This window comes from Neltuma alba, unplaced genomic scaffold (genome assembly GCF_004799145.2).
Source record: "Neltuma alba isolate B1F8T4 unplaced genomic scaffold, ASM479914v2 tig00012897_pilon, whole genome shotgun sequence".
Classification (NCBI taxonomy): Eukaryota; Viridiplantae; Streptophyta; class Magnoliopsida; order Fabales; family Fabaceae; genus Neltuma; species Neltuma alba.
This window is the reverse complement of record NW_021637268.1, coordinates 13061-29128: the sequence shown is the minus strand read 5'-3', so window position 1 is coordinate 29128 and position 16068 is coordinate 13061. Positions and strand designations below refer to the sequence as shown.

Here is a 16068-nt window from a genome sequence, read left to right as displayed (position 1 = left end):
AATCCCATCATCATATATATTAGTAAGTTGTATGTGCGTGTTATTATATACTACCTCCAATCTTTAATATAAAATTAATTAAGCGTAGGATTTACCTTTATACTACCTCTGATCCTAATTATAAGAGTCAGTTGACTAATTTGAGGAGATTAAGAAAATAAGTTGAGTTAGTTATTTGTCCTAAATAGGTGTTGTCTTTCCTAAAATATCATTGCTCATCAAGTGTATTGATTAGAACTATAATTATTAGAATGACTATCTTGGAAAAAATTGAATAAATATGAGAGACAAAGTAGATTGGGGTCTTATATTTAGGACTAAACTAAAAGTCAAACAGGGTCTTATATTAAGGATCGGAGGTAGTATATAAAATTTCAATCCGTTTTGTCTTATAAATTAATAATTCATTATCTAAAGTATTATTATTGATTGCACATATTAAGAGATTTCCATTCAAGTATAGTTATGAATTAAAAGGGTATTTTAAAAAAATCAACCCATATTTATTACAAATAATAATTAGTTTAACTAATTTTTATAATCTATCCAAATTAAAAATTTAATATCTCTTATATTAACATATATGAGTTTTTTTTTTTTTTACAAGAATACTAGGGATAGTAACTTTAATTTTAAGTAATTTTAATGATGTTAGCGGAAGTAGTAAGTTTTAATTTTTCTTTGTAAACTTAAATAATCATTTTAATTTTTAGTTTTATAAATAATTATAATGATTATTATATTCAAGAGTTTTTGCTCTGGCATTTTAATTAATTTTGGTTTCAACCTCCATCACTTATATGAACACATTTTATATAAATCAAGACAAAATTTTTCTTATATACTTACTTCATATTTCATAAACTATGAATAAAAAGGTATTTATCAGCCAGTTTAGCCAAGTGTTTGGAGGGTAATAAGTAGCTTTTTTTTAAGCGTAAACCCAAGTGAAGAATTTGTGCTGTTTTGCTTAGCGATTCGACAATATGAGTTTTGTATAAAAAGCTACAATAATCTATAAGTTAAAATTAACAGCTTATGAGTGTGTTTGGGATAGCGGTGACAAAAGTAACTTTTTTTCAATCTGACTTTTACAGAAGTCAGATTGAGTAAAAGTTAGATAGGATAATGTGATTTATGTTTGAATTGGATTTTGGAAAAAAGTCAGTTTGAGAAGCTAAAACTTGTTTGAATGATAAATGTAAAAGTAAATTTGAATATAAAATGACTTAAAAGGACATAAATTTTATTAAATAGTACATATCTAATATTAGATATATATATATATATAATGTGACTATTTTTTAAGAAGTAAGGAAAATAAAATTATTAAAAGTAAAGAAATTTAATTTATTATTAGAAAGAAATTATATATATAATGTGACTATTTTAAATGAAGTAATGAAAATAAAATTATTAAAATAAGAAAAATTTAATTATGCAGGGTCAGGTAGGTAAAAAATTTTAACACCCTAATAAATATTCTAACGGTTTTCTCAACGCCAGCGGCATGCAAAAAAAAGCACCGAAAAAGAGCTTTTCTTAAAAGTCCATCTACACCTCAGAAGTCAGATTGCCTCAATATGGATCCAAACATGCTGAAAAACGCAGCCTGTTAAAAGTCAGGTGGGAATGCACATTGGGAGGTCCAAACGTGATCCTAAACGAGGTCTATAACTTATAGCTTATGGCTTATAGCTTTTGAAACATGAAAAGAGAAAAACTAAGAAATTTATTATCTTATTTGATTCTTATTATAAATCTCAAATAACTAATTTGTAGATAAAAAATCAGTTAAAATTAGTTGAAAGTAATAAATAAGTTAGAAATATACTTTTGTTTTTAAATATGCTCCTAGAAATATACTTTTATTTTCAAATATGTCCTTATAATAAATAATAAAAATAAAAGAAAATATAAACAAATTTGGTAAAATTATTTTTTTTAATAATGTTTTATTATTTATTAAAACTCATAGTCATTTGATAATTTTATAAACAAGTTTATTTTTACTTAATCATAATCCAAATAACTTTTTACCAATCTCACTTTTACAAACTAACTTTTCTAAACTCCAATCCAAATACAATTCAGTTTATCCAATTTAATTTTATCCAATTTCACTTTTTTAAAAATTACTTTTCTAATAAGTTACTTTTCTAATCGCTGATCCAAACAGATCTTATAAGCCAACCTAATCCAAACACCACCTATCAGCTTTCACATATGGCAGGTTCCCGCAGGCTAATTCACATGGGAGTCGTTTCTATGGGCAGAGACCATCACGGGTTCTCGCATCTTTTACTGCGCGCCGATCACATGATTAATCAAAAACATGTTTCCTCTTCTTTTTATTTTTTTCCTCACAAGTATGATGCATATAAATACAATCGTTCAAAGAGATATGGGTTCACCGCTCCTTAATTAAGGGATGTTTGGATATAATTAAACCATGATTTGGAGAATAGCTTCTGGAGAATAGTTTTTTGAAGAATAGATTTTGTGAAAAAGTGATTCTGAGAAGTGAGAGTATTTGGATAGTTGTTACCAGAAACACTTTTTACATGTACAAATTACTAAAAAAAACATAAGTTAATATGATAATTACAGAAAAAATATATTTTATGATATATTTTAATTTGAAAGAATAAAATTGTTAATAATATATTTTTATTAACATAATTAATAATACATAAGATAATATAATTAATAATTAATTAAATGTATATATATTTATAAGATATAAGATTAAATATATTTATAAAAAAATACGTTTATAAAAAAAAAAAGATACATATCCTATAGGCTCTCACACTCTCCTTTTTTTTTTCCAAAAGCAAAAAATTTCTGCTTTTCCCAAAACCATGGTTTTGAAAGTTCTGGCCAGGAACATAGAATTCTATGATCTACCCTATTTAGGGCTCGTTTGGATTGCCATTTGGAATGTCAAAAGCACACGGAAAAGCATGAAACTGAGGTTTGTGGCTTATTGCAGCTTAGAAGATTGTTTGGATTAAGCTTCGTTTCTAACTGACTTATGAAAAAAAGTAACTTTTCTAACTGACTTATCCAACGCAATCTAGATCAACTTTTCTAACTGACTTATGAAAAAATTGTGCAAAGCTTACGATCTAATTAGTTATGTGATTCTATTTACTTTAATTAGAGACCAAATAAATTTTAATTTATATTCATGTTTGTTCATTATGTATATTTAATTAATTATCTACAATATATTTTCAAATTTTTCTCCGTAACAAATATTTTTATTTTATAATTTTACAAATAAATTATTTATATTTTATCATAATAATTTCACGTGTTTTTTAAATTATTATCACATTAAAAATATAAAATTTCAAACACTACTCCATATCCTTTTCAGTCATTTTACAACTAAACTAACTTTTTTATTAATCATTCAAACAACTTTTAACTTTTTCAACTGACTTTTTAAAAGCATCTATCCAAACATAAATTGCATTATACTAACTGATTTTTACTCTAACTTCAGTTATAAAAGTCAGTTGGGTTAGAAGTCAGTTTTACCCAACGCCAATCTAATCATACCCTTAATCAAATTCAAATCGAAGTCAGGGCAGCCAAACTTATTAAACGACGTGGTCTTGGACTGAAGCCTGTCCTGGTTGAAACACGGCGCAGGTGCTTGAACCACTGAATCTGGCAAAACACCACCGCATAGGTTATAACGTGTGTCGATATTCCTGCAAATTCACATTTATATAAATCCACATTACTGTTTTTTGAATTTAATTAAAAAAGAAGAAGAAGAATTTGTGTGAAGTAGGAATTAAGAAGAATACCGTCGGAGAAGTCCCAGTGAACGGGCCTTCTGGTGAGAACATCTTCGTAGTACCAAATGAAGCCGACCTTCTCCCACACGTGGCAGAGGAAGCCGTCGCTGACCCGAGTTCCAAGGTAATTAGCGTCGACCAGAAAATCGGGCCTCGGAATCCCAACCCCGTAGTCCACCACTCTGCACGTAGGGTTTGGCCCCAGCGTGAAGTAATACGACGTGCCGTTGCCCCACTCCGCGTTGTACAGGAGGTCATCGACTAGTTGCCGCCGGTGTATGTAGAAGCTACGACGCTTGGGCCAGTCGTACCAGAGGTCAGCGACATGAAGGGGCTTGCCGCTAATGTTCATGTACAGAAGCGCGTGGAATTGTTCCGGCCAAGGCGTCGGAGTTGGGGTTGAAGTTGAACTTGTCGGGCAGTTCATGAGGAAGAGGATCAGAAAGATTAAGCACAGCGGTTTGAGGTTCATTTTCATGTCTCTGGAACAGGCCTTGCTCTGTTTTTCTGTGTATTGCTGGGACGGAGTTCTTCTCTCGTCAGTGAGCAAATTCCTTCAGATAATGTTTTCTTCTTTTCTAGCGCGCATCTGCCACCTGGTTTGATTTTCTATCACAAATATCTACGTTGCCCAATCTCTCCGTTACAGGATTTTAATATATTTTAAAGTTATAATTATCTGTATAATTATCAGGGATAATTAATTTATCAATCCTTATAATTTTACCAAATTTTAAATTCACCACCTGGTTGAAAACTCTATGGACTTAGAGTTGAAAACTCTATAGTCCCGTTTAGTATAAAGCATTGAAAATGAGAGATTGAGATTGGAATTAGAATTGAAAAAAATCATTAAAATAGTATTTAGCATGAGTAATTACTTATTATATAATATTAGACAAATCCATAGAGGTGAGATTGGGGAATACTACTTCCCCCCATAGTATTCTCTAATCTCACATACATGGGTTTGGTTAATTCCATATAACAAACAATCTCTTATACTAAACACTTTTTTAATAGATTTTTTTAATTGTAATCACAATCCGAATCCCTCATTTTCAATGCTTCCTATCAAACATAACCTATAGCCTAGGCCAACTACCTTGTCAAAATGTCTCACAATTTTGAAAGGAAGTACTGCATTTTTAATCACACCCTGTTTTTCCTCTAATTTTAAGATGGACGGTGATAAAAAAAGCTTTGGAAAGATGACAAAAAAAATACTTACTGAGATTAAAAAAGATAAGAAGTGATCCAAATAAATGAAATAACCAAATAGACAAGAGGTATGAATTTGGGATGTGTAGATTTTGATAGAATGACTAATACGCCTTTGGAGTAAGAAAAAGAAAAGGCAATTGAATACTTTCACATACTAATACGTTGATTAAAATAGATTGCAAAACTCATTACGTTAATAGCTACTTTTATTTCGTAAATTGTTATTCTCGTTACATATTTAGTAAAATTGTCAGCAAAAGCATTAAAAATAGTTATAAATAAACAAGTTGCAAATCCTCTAATGTAAATGGCAGCTTTCATTACACAAATTGTGATTCTTTTTACTTGTTTTGTAAAACTATCTGCAAATAGCTTATAACAGATTGTAAAACTCTTTATACAAATAGTCATTTTTATTTCACAAGTTGTTATTCTCGTTATATATTTAGTAAAATTGTGTGTAAATGAATTAGAAATGGTTACAAATAAAGAGATTATGAAACACAATATGGAAATTGGTATATTTATTTTAAAAGTTGTCAATCACTTTGCAAATGCTGTTAAAAGCTACTTTCATTATAACGACACCCCAAGGTAAACATAATTTGTACTTGTTATCAATAAATGTGCAATAATAGTGATTAAATATATTTTTGTAAACAAATTCTATCTATAATAGTGATTAAATATATTTTTGTAAACAGATTCTATCTACAATCATAACTTAAATATCATAACAATAGTTGGATAATGTATTTGTGTATACAAAACTCTTCTTAAACTTCTTCTTTGGCCTAGGAAATTCTTTTCGAAACAATATGCGTCCACTCTTCACTTCTTTGCTTGACTCTCCTACTAATACCATTTTTCCCTCTTGCAAAAACACGACTTTATAGTGATCTACTATACTATATTTTCTTCATAATAATCTAATCATTATCAAAAGAAACATAGTCAATTCCATTGCAAAGTGTAGTAAATCCCACAATCCACTTAATTTAATTTGCTTTACAACAATGTAGTTATTATCATAACAAATCTGATTAGTTCTATTAACAAATGAGTTCAATTTCAATAACCAGTTAATCTTCTTGGCTTTACGGAAAAGTTATTACTACTAATACAAATGTAGTGATTCACATCATAAGTGTTGTCATTTCACCACAAACCAACTAGAACTATTTATTACTTAAGTATCGAAATTTGCCACTTAAGTAATAAAATTTATTACTCATTCCTGATTTAATAGAACATAGCAGAAAATAAAAACTAACAAAATAGCAGATTTTAAGAACAAATTTTATTAGAAGATAATAAAAAGTTAATCAATATACTTTCAAACCTTGCATAAAAATATATATCCTGATTCTATGGGTGCTTCTTCTTCCTTTCTCTCTTCCTCGTTTTTTCTCTACTTCTTCTTTGAACTTTATTTATTTCCCTCTCTCTCTCTCTCATAGTGTTGGTGATGAGATTGAGAAGGCAAGACAAAAGACAGGAGATACCAAGTCTCAAACCCCAAACATTATGAAATATTCATTAGAAATATACCAGAACGCTGTAGGAGAAACCACATCTTCTTCTTCTTCACTGAACCTTTTGACAATTTATGACTAGCCTTTCAATTCAGCTGCCCTTTAAAGAAGAAGAGGATCTAAAGAGAGAGAGAAGAGCTATCTGAACATGAAGTGAGAGAGAGGAAAAAAAGGATGAGAGAAAGGATATTGAGGTAATTTGCTAAAATTTGTAAATCCCAATTTAATATCTCTAGACCTATTTGTCCTTTGTGAAATTAGAATGACTAATATGAAATTTTAGAATTCAAATGGTATTTATATGGGATTTTCTCAAAAGTTTTTCCTTTCTTGCTGTAATTTTGTTTATTTCCTCTCCCTTGAGGTAATGATTTTCATATGTCATTCCAAAAAAAAAAAAACCACCTCCTTCCCATGCGTCACCTTCAAAGTGAACACCATTGTTATCTCGACCACCATCATGAATATTTACTTTGGTTCAGACTCACCATTTCCTTCTTGTAGTTGTAATAGCATCCTCATTCTCCTCTTCCATTTTTGTTCAGCTTACCTCCCATTGCGATCGATGTTTTCGTAACTTCTATGACTTCTTATTTTTCTCTTTTCCAGCGACGGAAACATTCCGTCCCAAATTCTGTCAGTATTCGTCATTTAGCGACCGAATTTGTGACGGAATGTTTCCGTCGCTAAATTCCGTGACAAGTCCGTCGCAATTCCGTCAAAAAAATTAGCGACGGAATTTCCGTCGCTAATCCGCTGTTTTTTTGTAATGTTCATACGTAGATTAATGACGATGGTGAGGGGAGAAGAGATGCATAATTCAAAGTACAACGTCATAGTTGGGAATTGATTATTTAGGTAGAATAGGGTTTCGTTTTTTCAACCAAAAAAAAAAAGTCAATTGATTAGGTTTTCACACTCGATGACACTAGAAGTAAGAGTGTGGTCCAGTGCAAACCGCGATACTGCACAAGAATGGAATTGATTAGTTTGCATATGAAAAAAGTATATTGGTAGATTGGAAAAGGAGAAGCCACAGAAGTTGCATAGAGATAGATGGATCTCCATGGGAGGTTAGCAAGAATGGAGGAGGAAGAGTGAGCACAGCTTGGTGTCCTGAATAGAACAGGTTTCCTATTCATTACGTCGGTTGGTTTGATGATGGTGGAGAAAGAGAGAGTACCTGGATTAAGGAAAAGATAATGACATCTGCTTTGAAGGAGACCAAGGAGTGGGGAGGTGGCGCGTATTCGATTGCCGTATTGTTCGTAAATACAAGAAAATCACTATTAAAATAGTTTTTTTTTTTATAAAAATGATGATGCTTCGGCTTCCTACAAAACAGACTGAAAGATCAACTTTGCAAACGATTAAGCTCAATTAGAGTTAGCAGTGTCAAAACTCAGAAGAATCAATGAAATATCACTGTTCTTGCTATTTTCACTGCGATGATGCAAGGATAAATTAAAAAAAATTATTCTCTATCCAGTGACTTTGTTTTTCCTCTTGGAATAAAAGTTCGCCAACAATCCCATCACTTTATATATAAGTAAATTGCTTGTGTGCGGTATTATATGTTATCTCTAGCAATTGATATAATAAAAACTAGTTATGGATTGAATTTTATTTTAAATATAAGACCCCAATAATATTTATCCATTTTGCCTATATATAAATTTTATAATGACTACACATATTAAGAAATTTTCACTAAAAGGTAGTTTCTGCATACATAATTAATAAAGTATTTAGAAAAAATAATAGTCATTTATTACAAATAACTAACTTAACTAATTTTTTTATATCCTTAAATCAGTCATCTAGCTATTAATATGCAATTAATAACAGCAAAATCTTACCCTACTAAATAGAATCAACATGGATGGCACGGTATTGAGTGTCATTATATACTCGTAATACATATGAAGGGGGGGGGGGAAAAACAAATTATCCAAGAAGGGATCGTGTCTTTTAAGTAATGATGTTAATAACGTTAGTGATGGGAGCAAGTTTCAGTTTGGTTTGATTTTTCTTCTTTGCTCCTTTCATAGTTCGCCATTGTTTCTTAAATATATTTGGTTGGAGAAAAATGAAGACCAAAAAAAAAAAATTTAAGAAGTTCAATTTTAAAAATATGGAAAAAAATGCTTTCTAATTAATTTTTATCATTATTTTATTAAACGTTTTTCCCTTAAAAACTTTATAAATTTATTTATTTATGTTCTTAAATTAATCTAATTAAAATCTCATCGCAATCGCTTCATTCACTTCCAAGTTCCAACCAAATACAAGTCAAGCAAATCACACAAACGTAGCTTAACAGCTCTGACATGTGGCAGGTACCAGCAGATTAATCCCCACACAACTCGTTTCTACGGTCATTGAGCCCTTCACCATGGGTTCTCACCTTTCAATGCCAAGCTCATGATTATTAATCAGAAGAACCTACCTAAAATGATTTTTTTCCCCGCAAATTAAATTGAGTGAATCATTTCCAGCAAATATAATTTTTTAAATTACACACAACATATCTTTAATTATATATAAGTATTTTTAATTTTAAACATGATTAAAACCATATTAGATTCAATTTTTTATATATGAAAATAAATTGTAACTAATTTTCTAGACAAATTTCAGGTTCAATTCAGCAACTATCCAAATCAAAAACATGTTTCCTGTTTTTTTCCCCGGAGGACGAATAGGGAGAATTTGGTTTACCACTCCTAAATTAGTCTCCTTTGGTACGTCCGCATCTACATATAATATGCTGAAAAATATAACATGTCTGCTTACATTTAAAAGTTCTGGCAAAGAACATGGAATTCCATGATCTGCGTTCTACACTATGAATCAAAATCAGGGCGCCCAAACTTATTAAACGACGTGGTTTTGGACTTAAGCTTGTCCTGGTTGAAACAATGAGCAGGCGCTTGGGTAACTGAATCTGGCAAAACGGCACCAACCTCATAGGTTATAACGTGCGACGATATTCCTGCAAAATCACATTTATACCAGTAAAAATCTCAGAAAAACACCTCTAAAGTTCAAAATCTCAAATCAATACGCTATTATTGGCTTTTTAAACAAAACTTGTTTGAAACTTGAAAAAGGAAATGTATTTTTCTGTGATTCCTTTGTATAAATCCACATTACTCTTTTTTTATTTCTTTCAAGAGAAAAAAAAAAAAAAAACCAGAAGAGGTTGTGTGAAGTTGGAATTCCGAACGATACCGTCGTAGAAGTCCCAGCGAACGGGCCTTCCGGTGAGAACATCTTCGTAGTACCAAATGAAGTCGACCTTCTCCCACACGTGGCAGAGGAAGCCGTCGGTGACCTGAGTTCCAAGGTAATTAGCGTCGTCCAGAAAATTTGGCCTCGGAATCCCAACCTCGAAATCCACCACTCTGCACGTAGGGTTTGGCCCCAGCGTGAAGTAATACGACGTGCCGTTGTCCCACTCGACGTCGTACAGGATGTGGCCGACTAGCTGCCTCCGGATTATGTTGACGTTACGACCCTTGGGCCAATCGTACCAGAGGTCAGTGAGTTGAAGGCGGGCGTCGCTTAGGTTCATGTACAGAAGCGCGTGGAATTGCTCCGGCCAAGGCGTCGGAGTTGGGGTTGAAGTTGAACTTGCAGGGCAGCTCATGAGCAAGAGGATCAGAGAGGTTAAGCATAGCGATTTGAAGTCCAATTTCATGTCTCTGTGGAAGAGTCCTGGCTCTGTTTTTTTCTGTCTAGCAACTCCTTCGCATGATGTTTTATTTGCTGGCTAGCGCATCTGCGGCTGCCACCTGGTTTGGTTCTCCATCGCAGATATCTACGGGTACAACAGTGCAAGGGGCTCTCTCCATCACAACATTTTAATACTGCGTCCCTGGTATTTATAAATTTATAATAAATACTAATTATATATATTAATTAAAATTATCATTTTATAAAATTTTTAATATGTGCAATTACTAAAACAACTACCTTAAAAAAATAAATAAATATAAGAGATAAAATAAATTAGAGTTTTATATATAAAATTAAATTGAATGTCAAACTAACTCTTATATTAAGATTAGAGATAGGAGGTACTAATATATTCTTATTTTTTATAATTATTTTCGACCTCTTGTAATTTCTTATGCTCTATATTAATTAATTAACAGTACTGGTGATCATTTGCTTGATGAAAATTGATTTAAGGTTAATTTATAGTAATTTTATTATTACAATAATTTATTTCACAATAGTTTGATTTGAAATATATCTTATTTATATAAAATATATATTTATTATTTTGTTATCAAAGTAAATTGTGCACTTTATCATATTTTAATTCAAGCAAAACAATAATAAAAACTAATTTTTTTTTCACTTGAACTTATCTGTTCTAGAAAATATTTGAGTATGGTATGTTTTAAAGTGAATAATAAAATCTCACGTGAAATCAATATGAATAGTTTAAAAATATTATAAATTTAGAAAATCAAATAAATTAAGATTTTATAGTTAGAATCATCATAAATGTCTCAAACTTTAATAAGACTAAAAAGAATATTATTATTAGTATATTTACAAAAAGCTTTTGAATACGTCAGTGAGAAGCATGGAGGCATAGAGCCCTCTAAAAAGAGGTAGAGGGGAGTCCTTTCAATTCAAAATACATTTAAAAATTTGATTTTAGATAGAACTCAATGATACCGTGCTATCTATATATTACTATTATATTTATAGAAGTTACAAGACACGAGTTTCACATAGGCCAGCACAAGGAGGACAAAAAAACTCGTTATAACTCTTTACTCAATGGCGGAAGATAGAAACAAACTGTCAACCACATAATGTCCTTATTAGAAAGACATATACACCCATACTGCTCGTAAATATTAGAAAAATAACCATTAAAAAAAAGAAAGAAAGAAAGAATGATGCTACGGCTTCCTACAAAGCGGACTGAAAGATCAACTCCGCAAGCTCCTGCAACATTGCAGAAAGACATATCAGACATTTGCTAGTTAGATTATGAAATAAACTCAGTTACAGTTTAGTACTGTCAAAAGAAGAATCAATAAATTTAAACAGAGTAGCTAGACCTGCCCAAACATAGGACCAGTAACTTGTTTACTGTTCTTACTATTGTCTCAGGTCTACGAAGAATGCTAGTACAGATCAACTCGTAAGTCATAAGCAAAGAAAGTAGTTTTGGCTATTATGCATTACCTGTTTGGCAGAAGGAACCTTTGGCTCTCCCCATTCCTTGACTTTCTTCTCCAGGAACTCAAAGTCAGCTTTACCGGCCTGTATATGGCAACACGTTTTATCATCACTGGGTTAACGACAGAAAACATTTCATGCTGAGAGGAAGAAAGAAAAGTTGGATGTTATTACCTCGATCATACTACCGATTTCAGAGTCAAAACTCTGGTATCTCTTGCGGACAAGCTCATCCAAGGAACCATCCTAGAGTCGAATATGACAGAAAAGGTTCATTATTTGTCAGAAAAATTGAAGATGAGTTTCAACAAAGACTTGAAAGAATTCAAAGAGGTGCAAGGTAAGTAACAATGTATTACCTCAATTATTTTGGCAGCATTTCTGAGGCCACGGGCCAATGTATCCATTCCAATTATATGTCCAATGAACAAATCTTCAACATCAGTACTCTCTCTCCTCCTGCAATATTGTACGTTCCATGAAGAGATTGAGCAAAACAAGGATGAAAGAGCCACCATTATTATACACTACATGTGTATAACCACAATCAATTTCAAAATATTTAAAATATAGACCAACTCTGCTTACAATTTTGCATCAAAGTTGAAACCGCCAGGTGCAATTCCTCCCTGACAAAGATAGAACAGGCAAAATTTATGAACCAGAGGTATGAGATTTCATTACTACCAATTACAAGGTATGTTGGACATTGTGATGCAGGTTAAAAGGCAGGAATATCATACATTTCTGATCACAGTGAGCATAATGTTTGTTGCCTCTCCAATATCTATGAGAAACTGATCCGTGTCCCAACCTGTGTAAATAGAACAACTTTTAACTTGCTATCCTGGCACATCTCAACGTGATGTCTGTTTTTCAACGTTGAAAGTTCCACTGTATAAGAAAGAAACACACGTACCAACTTGAGGATCACCAGTATTTGCATCGATATTTCCCAACAATCCATTGATTCTTGCGGTTTCGAGCTCATGATGACAGCTTCCATTTAGAAAGGCATCAAAAGTTAGTAACACTTGCAAAGGAGAAGAAACCTTACTATAAGTTCAAAATACAATGTTTCATTCACCTATGGCCAGATAGGGTAGCATGATTGCACTCGATGTTTAGTTTAAATTCATCTGCAGAAGGAAAAGAAACAGAGTTATGCAGTCAAGTTGTATTACGTCAGTTCAGGTTCATGCACAATGCAGTTAAAAAGAGGATAATATTAATTATTACCTATAAGTCCATATTTTCGCAAGAAATTAGCTGTGGTTGCAGCATCCCAATCATACCTGAAAGAATACATAATCCAGATATCAGAGAAGATGTAACAAAAATAAAATAAAATAATTAATTACAAAAGCGAAAAGCATACTGGTGTTTTGTAGGCTCTTGTGGCTTGGGTTCAATCAGCAGTGTGCCTTAAACAATAAAAAAACAAAATCACTAATCAAGGGCCATTTCTTAAGAAAACAGAGAAGGAATTAATATGAGTATAAAAGTCTCATTTTTTAACAGCACCGTTTGTAGAATTTATTTACTCATATACGATTCCAATCACAACTTGTGATTGAGTATTTCATATATTAACTTACCATTGAACCCAATTTTCTTTTTGTATGCAACAGCAGATTCAAGAAACCTAGCCTGTAAGCATATAAACAAATAGTTGTTTTAAAAAAAAAAAAACGCAACCAATTATTATAGATAAAATACTATTGAATGTCTGGTAGAAGCACATGAATACCAAGAACTAGTAACTTTAAAATATATATTGCTTTGTTTTATGTGGACCACTTTATTTCAAGGGATTTCTTTATATATGAATAAAAAGTTTTTCTACTTTTAAGGACAAACAATTTACTCAAACAAGAAAAGGAAAAGGTAGTATAATCAAAATAGTTGAAAGGCAGAATAGGCTAACCAAATGATTAAGCTCTCTTTCCATATCTGTATTCAAGAGAGATTGATAACCTTCACGGCCACCCCAGAAAACATAATTTTCTCCCCCCAAATAGTGTGTGACCTGCAGTGCGTAAACATCAGAGAAATTTAAAAAGTTTCCAGAAGCGAACTGAACTCGCGTGCTAATTAATGCTCACACAGAAATGTACTAAGTACCTCCATGGCTTTCTTGACTTGAGCAGCAGCATAAGCATACACTCCTAATTCAGAGCTGTAAGGAAAAATGAAATTGTTAACAGCATGATGCATAAAAATTATATACCGCAGTTCAAATATAAATTACCTTGTAGCACCGCCATGCATATAGCGAGGATGCATGAACAACTGAGCTGTTCCCCATAGAACTTTCTTGTTTCCCTGTTTAGTCATATAACACAGATTTTACATACATCAGGAGTGCTTCTAGAAAGCTACTTTATTTATTCAAACTGATTGGGGTTATACTTGACCAACAAGAACATGATCTTGAAACAAGACCAGTATTCTCTGGGATTTTGTGCTAAAAGTTAAAAAAATATAAACTGGTTTATTATGTCTTATTACCTGAAGCTCTTTAGCAAGGGCCACCACTTCATCCAAGTTTGCATTAGTTTCCTGTAACGAACACAGGATATGCCATCCAAAGGATGAGCAAGTGGATTTAAAGATCACTGAAAAATCTATATTCCCATCAATAAGCTACTGCCTCCATTCTTTTTTAACTATTGCTTTTGAAGAAACTTTTTTTTTCCCCCTATTTAGCTATCATTTTAAAAGTTTAAGACAACATTATTATTATTTTCAATTTTATTCTTATCTTCACCAAATTCAATTATAAAGTAAAAGAAAAGATAATTATGGAGAGAATAGATAAAATGAATTAAGGGCATATTAGAAAATTTGAAAATATTCTGGCATGTTAATCATATATCTTAATTTGTGTGTTAAACAAATAGGGTGGTCGTGGATTCAGTCCCACAAGGTTGGCTATAGGTTATAACCCCATTTTTAATTAAAAAAAAAAAAGTCAACCATTATTTCAGAACAAATTACAATAACAAAGTCTCTTATTGAAGTTGTAGAATCAGAATTTGCAAAATTCAAAAATATTAGCATCCAATGAATTCATGTAAATGACCATACAGAAACCCAAGGTTGACTCACCTCCACAGTTTTACCATCAGGGGCAATATCTCTATCATGGAAGCACCAATAATCCACTCCAAGTTTATTTATGAACTCAAAGTTGGCTCTCACTGGATCAATCAGAAGAATACCCTCAGTGTTAAACTTTTATAATTTGAAGAGTATTATTTGTAGAATCAATCAGGGTTAACATACTTCTTCTTTTGGCAATTTTTAATGAATTGGTACCATCTTCCCAGGGCCAAAACTTTGTAGCCGCACCAAATGGATCACCACCTGTTCCCCGGAATGTATGCCAAAATGCAACACTGAATCTAAACCAATCCTGCAGATATAACAGTGATTTCAGTTCGAGGCCAATATCTACTGGATTATTGAAAAAAGTTGAAATTATGGGGAAACCAACCTTCATTTTCTTCCCAAGAATTTCTTCCTCCGAATTATAATATTTAAATGCAAGTGGCTTCTTGCTGGAGGGGCCCTGTTATTCAATATATGCAAAAAGACACATCGATAATTCCATTAGGGTGTAAAATACAGAAACTGTAGTGTGGGAGAGTATTTTTTTATGAGAAGATCAAAGGAGCTACATTTAACGAGTACATAAATTGATAAGTTATTATCATAATAGATCATAAGTAATTAAGGTTACCTCATATTTAATTTGGGGAATGCCGGGAAAGAATTCCCCTTCCCATCCATCGCCGCAGCTATCACTATTCATGGCAGGGCAAGTCTGCGAATCGGCAATCTGCTCGCGAAACAAAGAACAGGAAAGAAAAAGATTTCGCACATTAGGTCCAGAAACCAAACGTGCAAATGCACAAATTTGACCATGAAAAGCAAAAGGGACAGCTATTATACCACGGCACACGCAAAGACTTGCAGAGAAAGAAGCAATAAAATTTTCAGAGCTTTCATCTTCCTAGTTTTAGGATATCCACCAAAGCGATACAGAGTACGAAGAAAGCTAACAAAATGGAGGATAAGAAGGAAAAACGAGGATGGAAAACATGACCACTCCAGGATTGAAGCTATATATAGTTATGCACCTTCAGTTATATCGACTGCAAAATCTAAACAGTATCTCTTTATATATATATATATATATATATATATTTATATAGGTACTTAAGTTTAATAGTATATGTTACATGATATTGACCATAATCCATGAAAAGTACTCCTATAAG

General features: G+C 32.1%; 3 protein-coding genes across 3 annotated transcripts; all 3 read right to left on the bottom strand.

Annotated features, from left to right (window-relative positions):
* Positions 1-2873: 2873 nt before the first annotated feature.
* LOC114732264 (uncharacterized protein At4g14100-like) lies at positions 2874-4365 on the bottom strand. Its single transcript, XM_028919561.1, has 3 exons — positions 3825-4365; positions 3573-3681; positions 2874-2915 (listed from the first exon to the last, which is right to left on the bottom strand). The coding sequence occupies exons 1-3, from the start codon at positions 4291-4293 to the stop codon at positions 2912-2914; spliced, it is 582 nt and encodes a 193-aa protein (XP_028775394.1). The 5' UTR covers positions 4294-4365; the 3' UTR covers positions 2874-2911.
* A 5001-nt stretch (positions 4366-9366) lies between these two features.
* Positions 9367-10308, bottom strand: LOC114732259 (uncharacterized protein At4g14100-like). Its single transcript, XM_028919557.1, has 2 exons — positions 9809-10308; positions 9367-9569 (listed from the first exon to the last, which is right to left on the bottom strand). The coding sequence occupies exons 1-2, from the start codon at positions 10275-10277 to the stop codon at positions 9421-9423; spliced, it is 618 nt and encodes a 205-aa protein (XP_028775390.1). The 5' UTR covers positions 10278-10308; the 3' UTR covers positions 9367-9420.
* A 1183-nt stretch (positions 10309-11491) lies between these two features.
* LOC114732257 (xylose isomerase-like) lies at positions 11492-15796 on the bottom strand. The gene is made up of 20 exons (XM_028919556.1): positions 15740-15796; positions 15528-15626; positions 15282-15356; positions 15071-15200; positions 14894-14985; positions 14294-14344; positions 14034-14107; positions 13907-13961; positions 13710-13811; positions 13381-13432; positions 13161-13206; positions 13022-13077; positions 12870-12921; positions 12702-12781; positions 12526-12596; positions 12371-12411; positions 12142-12241; positions 11957-12028; positions 11789-11866; positions 11492-11545 (listed from the first exon to the last, which is right to left on the bottom strand). Exons 1-20 carry the CDS (start codon positions 15794-15796, stop codon positions 11510-11512), a joined length of 1419 nt encoding a protein of 472 aa, XP_028775389.1. The 3' UTR covers positions 11492-11509.
* Between the last annotated feature and the right edge of the window lie 272 nt (positions 15797-16068).

Bases quoted from the DNA above. Each gene is read 5' to 3' on its own strand.
- LOC114732264 (XM_028919561.1), bottom strand. From the start codon at position 4,293: ATGAAAATGAACCTCAAACCGCTGTGCTTAATCTTTCTGATCCTCTTC. The intron at 3,682-3,824 runs GTATTCTTCTTA...GTGTTTTGCCAG, and splicing joins TCACTGGGACTTCTCCGACG to ATTCAGTGGTTCAAGCACCT.
- LOC114732259 (XM_028919557.1), bottom strand. From the start codon at position 10,277: ATGAAATTGGACTTCAAATCGCTATGCTTAACCTCTCTGATCCTCTTG. The intron at 9,570-9,808 runs GTATCGTTCGGA...GTGATTTTGCAG, and splicing joins TCGCTGGGACTTCTACGACG to GAATATCGTCGCACGTTATA.
- LOC114732257 (XM_028919556.1), bottom strand. From the start codon at position 15,796: ATGAAAGCTCTGAAAATTTTATTGCTTCTTTCTCTGCAAGTCTTTGCG. The intron at 14,986-15,070 runs GTATGTTAACCC...TGATTGATCCAG, and splicing joins AAAAATTGCCAAAAGAAGAA to TGAGAGCCAACTTTGAGTTC. The intron at 14,108-14,293 runs GTAATAAGACAT...ATGACTAAACAG, and splicing joins CCCTTGCTAAAGAGCTTCAG to GGAAACAAGAAAGTTCTATG.